Source organism: Salvelinus sp. IW2-2015, linkage group LG17 (assembly GCF_002910315.2).
Source record: "Salvelinus sp. IW2-2015 linkage group LG17, ASM291031v2, whole genome shotgun sequence".
Lineage (NCBI taxonomy): Eukaryota > Metazoa > Chordata > Actinopteri > Salmoniformes > Salmonidae > Salvelinus > Salvelinus sp. IW2-2015.
The window spans coordinates 28,390,856-28,404,212 of record NC_036857.1 but is presented as its reverse complement, the minus strand read 5'-3'; the positions used below and the strand labels follow the sequence as shown (position 1 = coordinate 28,404,212).

General features: G+C 44.8%; 1 protein-coding gene across 1 annotated transcript; it reads right to left on the bottom strand.

The window, feature by feature from the left end:
* Window positions 1-2,797: 2,797 nt before the first annotated feature.
* On the bottom strand, window positions 2,798-4,661 carry rps26 (ribosomal protein S26). The gene is made up of 4 exons (XM_024006220.2): window positions 4,577-4,661; window positions 3,733-3,910; window positions 3,293-3,423; window positions 2,798-2,899 (listed from the first exon to the last, which is right to left on the bottom strand). Exons 1-4 carry the CDS (start codon window positions 4,577-4,579, stop codon window positions 2,861-2,863), a joined length of 351 nt encoding a protein of 116 aa, XP_023861988.1. The 5' UTR covers window positions 4,580-4,661; the 3' UTR covers window positions 2,798-2,860.
* Between the last annotated feature and the right edge of the window lie 8,696 nt (window positions 4,662-13,357).

The window sequence follows — 13,357 nt, the reverse complement described above, 5'->3', positions numbered from 1 at the left end:
CAGCCCAAGAAATTGCAGCCCAAATAAATGCTTCACAGAGTTCAAGTAACAGACACATCTAAACATCAACTGTTCAGAGACTGTGTGAATCAGGCCTTCATGGTCAAATTGCTGCAAAGAAACCACTACTAAAGGACACCAATAATAAGAGACTTGCTTGGGCCAAGAAACACGAGCAATGGACATTAGACTGGTGGAAATCTGTCCTTTGGTCTGATGAGTCTAAATTTGGCTGTGTTTTTGTGAGATGCTGAGTAGGTGAACGAATGATCTCCGCATGTGTGGTTCTCACCGTGAAGCATGGAGGAGGTGTGATGGTGCTTTTCTGGTGACACTGATTTATTTAGAATTCAAGGCACACTTAACCAGCATGGCTACCACAGCATTCTGCAGCAATACACCATCCCATCTGGTCTGTGCTTAGTGGGACTATCATTTGTTTTTCAACAGGACAATGACCCAACACACCTACAGGCTGTGTAAGGGTTATTTGACCAAGAAGGAGAGTGATGGAGTGCTGCATCACATGACCTGGCCTCCCCAATCACCCAACTTCAACCCAATTGAGATGGTTTGGGATGAGTTGGACTGCAGAGTGAAGGAAAAGAAGCCAACAAGTGCTCAGCATATGTGGGAACTCCTTCAARACTGTTGGAAAGCATTCCTCATGAAGCTGGTTGAGAGACTGCCAAGTGTGCAAAGCTGTCATCAAGACAAAGGGTGGTTACTTTGAAGAATCAAAAATATATTTTGATTTGTTTAACACTTTTTTTGGTTACTACATGATTCCATATGTGTTATTTAATAGTTTTTATGTCTTCACTATTATAAAATAAAAAGAAAAAATTAACTCCTGAGTAGGTGTGTCCAAACTTCTGACTGGTACTGTATATGAAATGAATATGCTTGTTAACAASTGCCCGTTTTGTTGACAAGCATTTAATTACATTTTTTAATTGTTTTACCTGTAGCCTAATCTGATTACGATAGAGCTTTGATTACTTCTGTTATTAAACATGTCCATTAATAATTGCATAATAACACAAGGCTACAACAATAAACTGAAGTTATAGGCTATTTAATAAATTGGTTTGCCAGCTCCAGGTAGGCTACAAAAGTGGCACAAATTGATTTGCAATGACTTCAGTGATATCGTCATTTAACATATGTTATTGTATCAAATAGTCTGAAATGGAATACAGTATACATTAATAGGCTACTTGATGGCCAAAAGAGAGGCAAATGTATCATTCTCCATATTTAATGTCAGTTTCATTGAAGACTTCCCCCGTAAAATGAACCACGGGAGGTAGTTCCATAACTTCCATTTCACATTTCCACTCCSGCAGCCCCCGAGACCTAAGAACTGAGCATGCATGAAACACTTCGCTTGATAGTTTTATTTTAGCAAAGTCAACATTAGAATGCAGTTTAAACTATCTCCAAGCGAACAGCCTGCCTCACTGTCGTACAAATCAACAGCAGGTCACAGTGAATTACATTTTTTTAAGAGAAATGCCATGGCAATTCAATGGCGGCCGTGGTGCAATTTAGAAGTAGTTTTAAACCCGCGACCAATATATTTTCACCAGCGAAATTTTTATCCGAATTTAGCTAGAAAATAGCGAGCATGGCAACCCTGAGAGCAATGACCAACGTGCATAAATATTGCAGAATTTGACATTGTTTTAACACCACAGATATAACGAGACAGATATTTCACTGGATGCCTAAATGTGAAGCATCCGCTTGACCCAGTGACCGGCAGTGGAAGATGCATTTTGGCCGAGATTCTGCTAATTTGATCGATTAAAAATGTGGATCTCAATAGCTCTCTTCCCAAAACTAAAATAGGTTACGAACAGAGTGGACTAAACTTTGTAGTCCTTACCTTTTTTAACTGCAAAGGCGAATTCAGGTATTGCACATGCGTACTTCAGACAAGGCGTTCTATGACGGGAATATGCAAACATGTGCTAGAACGTTCCAATAGGATCGCGCTAGCTCGTGCTTGTTCTGCCCACTATGACTATGACTCACGGTCTGTGATCTCTTGGTTTAGTTAATCTTCGTTAACATTAGCCAATGTTTTTAAACTACCGTGCGCGATATGGTTCATAGCTGCGTAAGCTAAAATTGGGATCATGTATACGCTAATGATCATACAAAAAAGGAGTAACGGAGAGCAATATACAATACAGCCGACTTATCAAAACGAGTTTGTATTAAGTGCATGGGGGCTGCCATCTTCAAGCACCTCTTGTAACACATTTGAAAATGAACAACCTGAGCATCTCAAACAAAATCCAATGAGTGCAGTTTAACCATACAACTCTATGCACAAGGACTACTTTGAATTTCCATAGAACATGACAAAAAAACACCTTTACTTGAACAGTGCAGATGCAAAGATTGGTAACAGAATTACCAGAGGCAAATGTATGGCTTTTGTTTGTCAGTGAAAAATCTGAGTCAGTCACTTACTGTGGAATTGCCCTTATTCCGGTCATTAACCTTTCACTGAATTGCAATGTTTTAATTTTGTGACCAATGTAATGTGACAACAAATAAAACTTTACCTCAAGATGACAAAGTCATGAAACTGCCTCAGTCGTTAAAATAAGTGTTACTTTTGATATCAAAATATGTTATGGTATGTAACCCAGCTCTGTTCAACTTAATTGTGTCCAATAAAAATACATGTTAATGTTCTGACTCCATTAAATTGGCATATTCAATATACAGTATTTCAGATATTCTGCTCCCAAGGTGGTATACAAATGTAACACTTCTGATGTACAGTTAAATCACTTTTATTTTCACATAAAACTGACAGTAACCCTTAGGATAGTCCACCATATTAACCCATGGGCTTTGGAGGTGGTCTTGGGGCACCACCCTAGAAGGGAGAAAATATAAACAACATTTAGTCAAATATTCATAACATGCTTTCATAATTTCATAATGCTTTCATTCACTTCGTCTACCATCTCAACTTCCTGTCCCAAAAAGAGCTTTAGGATCCAGACTAGGTGAATTGGAAAAGATTCAGATCATGCTTTCAGGTTTATAAATCAATTAGTTTAGTTTGTCAATTGACTAACTAGCTGAGGTCAATTTAACTTGACATTCTTAGGCTACATGGCTTTCGAATGTAAAAGCCCACCAAACACGTCCTTCCATAATCTCTGCCATCACATCCAACGCAGTACGTCCAGTAGTTTAATTAGGGGAGGTGCACTGCTGAGGCCGTTTACTCTTTTTAGCTCCTAGTTAAGGGTCTATAACTTACACTGGGCCTGAAGCGAGGTGGTGGTGTGCGGTCCTTCCTGGCCTCGGTGGAGCGATTCCTCACCACCTTACTGTGGATGGCACAGCTCACACAGTAGTGCAGCTTCACATACAGCTTGGGCAGCACATATGCTAGAGGGGAGACAACAATAAGGGCAAGGTCAGATCAATGGCACCTCAGAGCTGGGCCAGAATATTGATACTACAGTACTCATTTAAATTATTATAATTTTTATTTATTTAACTGTAAGCCACTGTAGTCTAGGTCAGTCATTCAATACAGCCACATGTGTACAGGGGGAAAAAATACAAAAGCACTTGCCCGATACTTTCACATTTCCCCCAGCATAATCCTCCCAATGCACCAGATACATGCACGACCATTTGCCAACACAAAAAAGTAGATATTTGCATGTTTGACATCATTCAGCAGCTACTCACAGTCAAACACGCTGGCCTCTGTGATGTCCCTCACCGCAGCAGCCTCGACAATGTTCCTGATGACAAACTTCTTGATGGCCTTGTCCTTAGGCACACACCGGGCACAGTTAGTGCAGCGGATGGGCTGGACATGTCCACGACCCTTCTTGGCACGGCCGTTATTCCTTCTCTTCTTAGTCTGGGGAGAGGTGGGTGAGATGTCCAGTTATTTTCCTGGTAGCTACGGAACCCAATGTGTGAGCCTGCAACATGACTAGACTTTACCCACAGAACGTTCCTGAACAGATCATGTCACGTACATTCCCCACAGATCTGATCTAACTTACAATACTTGGGGAAATGTGTTCAACATCAACACCCGCATACATTGATACTGGTTTCCCTATTCATCTGCGCCACATAATTCTGACAACGAACGCACTCCGAAGCCTATTTGTTCCTTAAAAACTGGTACTTCGTAGGCTTAGTTAAGGTAAACGGCTAGTTAGTTTCCTATCCTCTTAATGCTAATAACGTTATCGAGTTATTCTAACGGCTTTGAGTACATGTTAAAACGGATTATGCACCTAACTACTATAACATAGTTTAGATCCATGATTTTCAACAAACGACCCATCATAGCAGGCTATCAAGCACACATAAGTTAGCGCGCTTGTTGTGGCTAGTTAGCGAACCATATTTAGAACTAATATACCACATATAAACACCTTTTGTACCCAAAATATGAAGAATGGACTACATATTATTAATTTCTACAAATAAATGACAAATTCGGTGGTGTATTTTGGCGTGTATTTTTCAATTCAACATGCTGGGCCTGTAGAAGAATCAGACGAGCTCTTACCATCGTGGCATGGAAGGCTGGAAAGAGAACGAAACGGAAGTGGGAGGAAAATTCATGCGTCTTTTCCGTCCGACGGGAGAGCAGTGCGCATGTACAGATCCCATGTGCGTTTTGTGTGGACGTTCGCTAGATGTCGGCATTGACTGGTGTATGAGCTGGTACAGCAGAGGGGGAGGCAGGGTTTCCGAAACTCGGTCCTCGGGACCCCAAGGGGTGCACGTTTTGGTTTTTGCCCTGCACTACACAGCTGGTTCAAATAATCAACTAATTATCAAGCTTTGAAAGTAGTGGCATGTGTTAATTGTAAGGGTGCCTATGGGGCTGGGTAGATTGAGGTTTCCAGGGTTAGAGTAGTGCAGAAGTTGTCATATGCTGAGGCAGTGAAGAAAGCAGAGGAAGATGGGTCGAGGGGGAGGGATCCTGAGAGGAGTGGTGAGAGTAGTAGTAGATCTGTACCAGTACAGAGGGATAAACCAACAAGTGATATATGTTTCAGTAAAATTGGATTTTTGGCATTTATAGTAATGGTTATCAACTGTACTGCAGGGATGGAATGTAAGTCACAGAAAATAGAGGTTGTGGTGGCAGCTACAGAGAGGTATTTGGGTGTGCAAGACCTGACATCAGAAGAGTTACAGGGTGTGTTAAGCGGTGATGTCCCATCCTTTCAGGCTGTTGGCCTGAAGTAGAACTAAATATATGGTACTTATTATAATTTTTGGTGAGTGTAGTGTTAGATGGTAAGGTGTTTGTTATAATTTTTGGTGAGTGTAGTGTTAGATGGTAAGGTGTTTGTTATAATGTTTGGTGAGTGTAGTGTTAGATGGTAAGGTGTTTGTTATAATGTTTGGTGAGTGGTGAGTGTAGTGTTAGATGGTAAGGTGTTGTTATAATTTTGGTGAGTGTAGTGTTAGATGGTAAGTGTTATAATGTTTGGTGAGTGTAGTGTTAGATGGTAAGGTGTTTGTTATAATGTTTGGTGAGTGTAGTGTTAGATGGTAAGGTGTTTGTCGTAATTTTTGTTGTTGTTGTTGATTTTTTTAGAAAGAAAAAAAATGAAGCAAAGTGTAGTAGGTGGCGGTAATGCAACATTTATTGTATGCCAACCGCCGTTAAACCTCATCAAAGAAGAAGCTTTAATAATTTGAATCAACTTAAGGCAAAAACCAAAACGCGCACACCTTGGGGTCCCAAGGACCAAGTTCGGGAAATGCTGTGGGACAATGAGAAAGTCTTGTTTCAGCAATCGGTGTTGACGCACACCATGGAACCATTCTGGCCTGCTTATGTGCTAATGTACTGTATGTGTGCATGTTGTCTCTCGAGGTAAGTTTGAACTTGTTTTGCACTAGGGCAAAGAAATACACTTCTAGGAGCTCACGCGGGGTGATAGGTCACTGATCATATGACCTAGGTACACAAGTGATGAGGAAGTGTTTGAACCAGAGGTTTGAACAGGTGAGAGGTGACCGCGGTCGGTTTGAAAACTCAGTCTCACTAGAACAGCATGGATTACACCACTACTGGCAATTTATACGGTAGGCGCTTAACAAAATGTATTTGAACTTTATATCCTATAACAAATGGAAACATCATCTAACTAAATCTACTGAAAGCAAATTCTACTTGGATGCATCATGAACTGTGAAAGTGGCGGGAATCGCCACTACACCGACAGCATTTGTTTTTACAGCAATTGTTAGTCATTCATAACAGTTTTATATTCAAAACATTTAAATTATAGTCTCTCATAAATGCTTAGGATAGCCTACATAAGGACTGGTTAGGGCTAGGCCATTGCAATGTGGACATGTCACAGTATTAGGCCTCAGTAGGTTATATCACCTGATATTAAAGTAACTTGAGTCCTGGCCCTGATAAAGTTGGTGAAAGAGAGAGGACACATTTGGAGGGTGCAAACCTTGGCTTGCAACCCAAATGGCACCATATTCCCTATGTAGTGTACTACTCTTGACTAGAGCCCCATGGATGGTGCATAGGGAATAGGGTGCCATTTGGGACTTACACTCATTGTCAGCCAGGCTGAGACAGGATAACACTGCGTCTGGAAGCGATTACAGAGTTTGGTGAGCAGAGCAGTGAGAAACGGTGGGGGCAGCAGGGAGTGTGTGTGTGTGTGTGTGTGTGTGTGGTGTGTTGGTGTGTGGTGTGTTGTGGTGTGTGTTGTGTGTGTGTGTGTGTGTGTGTGTGTGTGTGTGTTGTGGGTGTGTGTGTGTGTGTGTGTGTGTGTGTGTGTGTGTGTGTGTGTGTGTGTTGTGTGTGTGTGTGTGTGTGTGTGTGTGTGGTGTGTGTGTGTGTGTGTGTATGTGAGCCTGCCTGTGTGGATGTCTGCTTTATGTGCTTTCGTTTCTGTGTATGTGTTGGAGGACGGGCCAGTAATGCAGCAGCAGTTCTCAGCATGCATGCTGACTGGAAGATGTGTGGCTCCTGTGGTTGGCTGTCCCCTGTGTCACTGGCGTTAGAAACTCGGGGCCAAAAGAAATGTGTTCTTTACAGGGGCCGGCTGCCAGACACTTCAGCGAGGAGAACGGATGGGACCAGAGAACTGACTTACTGATGAAAAAGGTGCTTACCATCAAATTCACACCCACTCAATGCACAGTCATACAGAGTTACACCAAAAGTGTCTTTGGTTACACACACTCGTGGGCAATTCTCTCCTGCTTTGGAGTGTGTAGTCAATGATATGATAGTTTAAACATCTCCCACTGAGTCATTGCTGTGCTAGCGTCTTCTAGGGAAGTCAGTCACAGTATCACAATGTCTGATAATGATGTCAGAAATGTCAGATTAGGATGTCTAATGTTTGAGATGCCATGTTTATTAGGTGTTTAGGTGTGTGCTAGTGGTTGTGCAAAGGAGCTAGAATGGTCAGGGTGGTTGTGTGTGTGTGTGCGCACTCACATGTGGGCATGAGCGTGCGTGTGTCAGAGAGAGTGAGAGAGTGACACAGGAATGTGTCAGAGTTCCCGTAAGCCACCATTGCTCCTAGACTGCAGCAAATAAACATTCCTGTGCTGGTGTGTCAGAGCTGAGCCCTCGCCCACTATTGTTGTAATTAAAACCAAAAACACCCCATTTTCCCTCTTTGTCTCTATCTATATTCTGCAGCGGGCTGCATGTAGACAATGTCCCACTGATATACTCAGATTTGAATGTTGGCAGCCTTTGTGCGATCCCTGTTGATAAGGTAGGTTGTAGGTAGACACAGAGCCACAGTTGGATAGACAGGTAGAGTACACATGCTATTTTGACGTATGGACTCTACCCACTCAGTGCTCACATTTAGCAAAGTTGCTAGTTGATAAGATACCTGCCAGATGTCCATGAACAATGCAAGCACACGCACATGTAATCACCTTCCATAACAGAAGATTGACATTGATGGCACACCAGAGAATCTCTAGGATGTATAGTGATGTTTAACCGTTGGAGGCTTAGTCGCTGTTTTTCACCACAAAGACGTCTGCAAGTGATCAACGTATAGAAACATGCCTTTTTTGATAGTTCCAACTACAATGCAGCATTTCATGTTTCGTCGAGATATTTTATTTCTTACAATGTCGGGCACCCTCTCGTCATTGCTTTGTCACTCCTGTCCTCGTACCAAACAATACTTAAAGCTTGGCCCCTATTCCACCCTATGAGCAGCAAGCATCAAGGCAGGCTGTGTGAAGTCTGTTCAGCGAGCATGGCTGTGTTGTCATTGAGGACTCTATCTCTGCAGCAGTCCTGTGGTTTAGAAGATGATTTAGTCTGAATGAGATCCTAGCAGGCCAACTGGGAAGGAGCAGCACGTCCCGTCAAGCCAATAGAGATAATCAAGGGGCCATGGTCTGTATGTGTGGGGGCCGGTAATGCCCCATGAATTATTACAGCACACACAGTCATGCCAGACACACACACACACACCACAGAGTTCAACCAACCCTCCCTCCTACCTTAACTGCCCTACTCCTCAGTCCACCTCTCTCCACCAGGGCCGAGGCACTGAGCCTGACCACAGACATCATACTGATTTCTCACAGTGGCCTAGCGGTCTGTCCACATTCCCACCCTGATTCACTGTGCACTGCAAACCCACACACAGGAAAAAGTGGTTATAGACACACACACACACACACACACACACACACACACACACACACACACACACACACACACACACGGGAAACAGTGGTTTCACAGTGTCTGTCTGGAGTGGTGAAGAGGACTGAATGTCTGTCTTGCTTTCCCTCTGAATCTGTCATTCCCCCAACAACACCCTCCATATCTCATCCTCCATGCCAGAGGTTATGGAGTGATGGAGATGTTACCAGGCAGGGGCCATTGTGATGTAGGGTGGCTGTTGCTGCGGAGCTGCCATCTGCTGAAAGCGCAGTTGCTAGGGTGCAGTTCTTATGGACTGTGTCTGCTTCCCAGCTGCCATCCCCATACACACACACAGACTGGCATGCATGCACACACAGAAAGGTACACACACACATACCACACACACGCACGCACACGCACACGCACACACACACACACACACACACAGACCATACTTTAAAAACAACCTTTTGTAATATCAAACCCTGCGGTGTATCAGCTCTCTTTCTCCACCACTCTTAGTCTGAGCACCCCACAGTACCCCACAGCATATCATTGGCTATCTTTGTCTGGGTACCAAATGACACCCTATTCCCTATATAGTACACTACATTTGACCAGATGCCTATGCGCACACAAACATAGTCGCAGGGAGTACTTTTGGGGGTGTTGCAATTTTTTCCTGGGGGGTGGGGAATTTGGCTATATCAGTCCTCTAATACAGGACTAGTAAAGGCCCAGTGCACTACCTTTGTGAAGAAAATCAGATTTTTCCACACTCCTACTTCCTGCAGCTATACACACACACACACACACACACACTCAAACACTTCAACAGTGGAGGTGCTCTGTTGGAAAATACTCCCTTCTCTTAAAAAGTGGCACTCAGTAAGTCCATATTGGACGGTCCCAGATCAGTGTGGTTTTGTCTTGGCCAATTATCAAGTTACTTAATTAGTGGCATTATTCAATTAACTTTATATGGCTCTTGGCCCTAGTGTTGTTGGTTAAGTTGTTCCCCAGAGCTAAGGGTCCTATAAAGGCGTTTTAGCGTATTGTTTGAATTAAGTTATTTTTAATGGATAAAAACGGGAAATAGATTAATTCAGTCAGGAAACACAGAGTCATTAGTTAACCTCAGGTATTGGGACACTAATTGAAGTGACAGTTATAAAAGGAGTTAATTCCATCAAGAGGATTATGGGTAAATGTAAATTGCTCTGCTCTGCTCTGCTACTCTCCTCTACCTTCCCCCTTCTATCCCTTCTCTACTCCCCTTTATTCCTGTTACTCTCTCTTCTTTCTTTCTTTCTCCCGACTTCCTCCTCTTCTCTAACCTCTCCCTCTCTATCCCATCACCTCTTCCTCTCTAACCTCTCCCTCTCTGTCCCATCACCTCCTCTTCTTCTCTAACCTCTCCCTCTCTGTCCTATCACCTCCTCTTCTTCTCTAACCTCTCCCTCTCTGTCCTATCACCTCCTCTTCTTCTCTAACCTCTCCCTCTCTTTCCCATCACCTCTTCTTCTTCTCTAACCTCTCCCTCTCTGTACTATCACCTCTTCTTCTTCTCTAACCTCTCCCTCTCTGTACTATCACCTCCTTTTCTTCTCTAACCTCTCCCTCTCTGTACTATCATCTCTTCTTCTTCTCTACATCTCTCCCTCTCTGTTCACTATCCACCTTTCTTCTTCTTCTCTAAACCTTCTCCCTCTCCTGTACTATCACCTCTTCTTCTCTAACCTCTCCCTCCCTGTTCCCATCACCTCTACTTCTCTTAAACCTCCTCCCTCTTGTCCCATCACCTCTAACTTCTCTAAAACCTCTCCCTCTCTGTTCCTATCACCTCTTCTTCCTTAACCTCTCCCTCTTCTGTCCTATCAACCTCCTCTTCTCTCTCTAACCTCTCCCTACTTTATCTAACCTCTGCCCTCTCTGTCCCATCACCTCTTCTTCCTCGTAACTTCTCCCTTCTCTTGCCCATCATCACCTCTTACTTCTCTAACCTCTCCCTCTTTCTAACCTCTTCCTCTCAATTCCCCATATCACCTCTTCCTTCAACCTCTCCCTCTCTTCCTCATCACCTCCCTCTTCTTCTCTAACCTCTCCCTCTCTATCCCATCACCTCTTCTTCCTCTAACCCTCCCCTCTTGTCCTATCACCTCCCTTCTTCTCTAACCTCTCCCTCTCCTGTCCCATCACCCACTCTTCTTCTCTAACCCCTCTCCCACTCTTCCCTAGCACCACCTCCTCTTCTTCTCTAACCTCTCCCTCTCCTGTCTACATCACCTCCTACTTCTTCTCTAAAACCTCTCCCTCTAATGTTCCCATCACCCCCTCTTCTTCTCTAACCTTCTCCCTTCATCCTGTCCTAAATCACCCTCCCTCTTCTTCTCTCAAACCTTCTCCACTCTTCTGTCCATTCACCTCTTCTTCTCTAACCTCCCACCTCTCTGTCCTATCCACCTCTTCTTCTCTAACACCTCTCCCTTCTCTGTTACTAATTCACTCCTCTTCTCCTCTATCTCTACATCTCTTCCTCTCCCTCTTCTTATCTAACCTCTCCTCCATGTCCATACCTATCTCTTCTTCTCTAACCTCTCCCTCCTCTGTCCATGATCACTCCTCTTACTTCATCTCAACCTCTCCCCCTCTGTCCTATCACCTCTTCTTCTCTACCCTCCCCTCTCTGTCCTACACATCCTACCTCTTCTTCCTAACCATCTCCCTCTCTGTACATATCACCTCTTCTTACTCTAACCTCAGCCCTCTCTGTACTATCACCTCCTCTTCTTCTTTTAACCCTGGTGTTGTTGAGTTCCTGCCTTTACTACCCTAGCTGCCTGGTCTGCTCTGCTCAGACGCTACTGGATTTGTATTGTGCAAGGAGCTGTTGAGCTGGGGTGTAATCATTATTGCACACCGTAGCAAACAGTTGCGAAACGTTTAGCAGAAAAACAAGAGTTTCTATCGAACAAATGCAGGTACTGGAGATCCCTCCCAGTTTCGTTCAGTTTTTTTCTGTTTGCTTCTGTTTGGTTCCCAGTGAATACACTCCTGTTGTTGTTGTTTGCGCCTGAGCAGAGGGTTGGTTTCCCACCATGCTCTCTCCCCACCGCCCGCCTGGCAGAGCCCTGAGCCATGTGTCAAAGGTGGCGGCAGCAGAACAGACTGTGGGAACAGCCGGCTAGCCTCCTCCCGGTCCTCTGCTCCCCACCCAACCAGAGGGGCAGCCATCAATCCAAGACACTCTGAATAAAACACACGCACATACATGCATGCACATACACATACACACACACAGTGCACGCACACATCCACAAACACAACACAAACTATCACCCCACAAGCCTCACACCCTCTCCCCAATAATCCGCGGAAGCAATTTTATCTCGACTCGGGTGGCGGCCCATTGTCGCCAAACCCCTTCAATCTTTCCTTATTAACTCTCGCTTTGTCCCGCATCCAAGGCTCCTGGACTCATCTCTCCTGCATTCCAATCACTGCTGCTCCCAGCACTCCCAGGCAACCTCCCTCCATCCCCTAATCCAACCACTCCCCCTCCCACCCAGACCCATGGAAACCCTTTTTTTCACAACCTGCCGATCACCTACTTACAGCGAGTTAGGTAGAGGGCATTAACTCTATGGGTTTTCTGAAGGGGAGAGGGGTAGAGTGTTAGGGGGATGAGGAGGAGGAGAGGAGGGGGTGAGGAGGAGGAGAGCCACAAAGTGACTCCAGCCCAGACAATTAGAACAATGGGTCGGGCCGGTAGGGGGCTAACTCGCTGCGTCACGCCTGGACGGTGGGGTATTTTGTCGGTTTAATGAATTGTCCGTCAGGCCGGGGCGGCATGGCAGGCGGCGCGGGGAGAGGCCAGCAGGGACCCAGACACTAAGTCGGTATTTATTACACTGCCTTTGTCACTAATTGAGCTAATTACCACTGACTCCTCAGCACTCCCACAATGACAGACCCCTTCACACCCCCTTACCCCAACCACACTACCTCTCCCACTGCCCTCTCACACCACTTCACACACCCTCCATCCCTCCACCCATACCCCATCTCACGTGTGACATTTGTCCCCCAACCCAGCAGCCCCTCTACCACCGACTCCTCGGGCACTCCCACGATGACAGACCCTTCTATTCCTCTCTCCCTTCACCCTCCATCTCACTGACTACTCAGCACTCCCACGATGACAGACCCCTTTACCCACCATCTCCCGTCAGGCAGTTTTCACCTCTCGCTCTCATTCTCTCTCTCGCTCTCATTCTCTCTCTCGCTCTCATTCTCTCTCTCGCTCTCATTCTCTCATTCTCTCTCTCTCTCTCTCTCTCAATCTCTCTCTCTGAGATGCATTTCTGAAATCTCTCTCTCTCATTCTCTCTCTCTTTCTCTCTCTCACCGCAGAAGATGACAGAGACGTAACAGAAGAAGAGAAAGAGAAGAGAGCAGAGAGAGAGAGAGAGAGAGAGAGAGAGAGAGAGAGAGAGAGAGAGGAGAGAGAGAGAGAGAGAGAGAGAGAGAGAGAATGAGAGGAGAGAGGAGAGAATGAGAGATTTCAGAAATGCGAGTCTCAGAGAGAGAGAGAGAGAGACGAATGAGAAGGAGAGAGAGGAATTGAGAGAGAGAGAGAGAGTAAGAAAGAGGAGAGAGAGAGAAGAT

Coding starts and splice junctions, on each gene's coding strand:
- rps26 (XM_024006220.2), bottom strand. Junction 3,424..3,732: donor AGAGGCCAGCGTGTTTGACT/GTGAGTAGCTGC, acceptor TCTCCCCTCTAG/CATATGTGCTGCCCAAGCTG. Junction 2,900..3,292: donor CACCTCGCTTCAGGCCCAGT/GTAAGTTATAGA, acceptor TCTCCCTTCTAG/GGTGGTGCCCCAAGACCACC.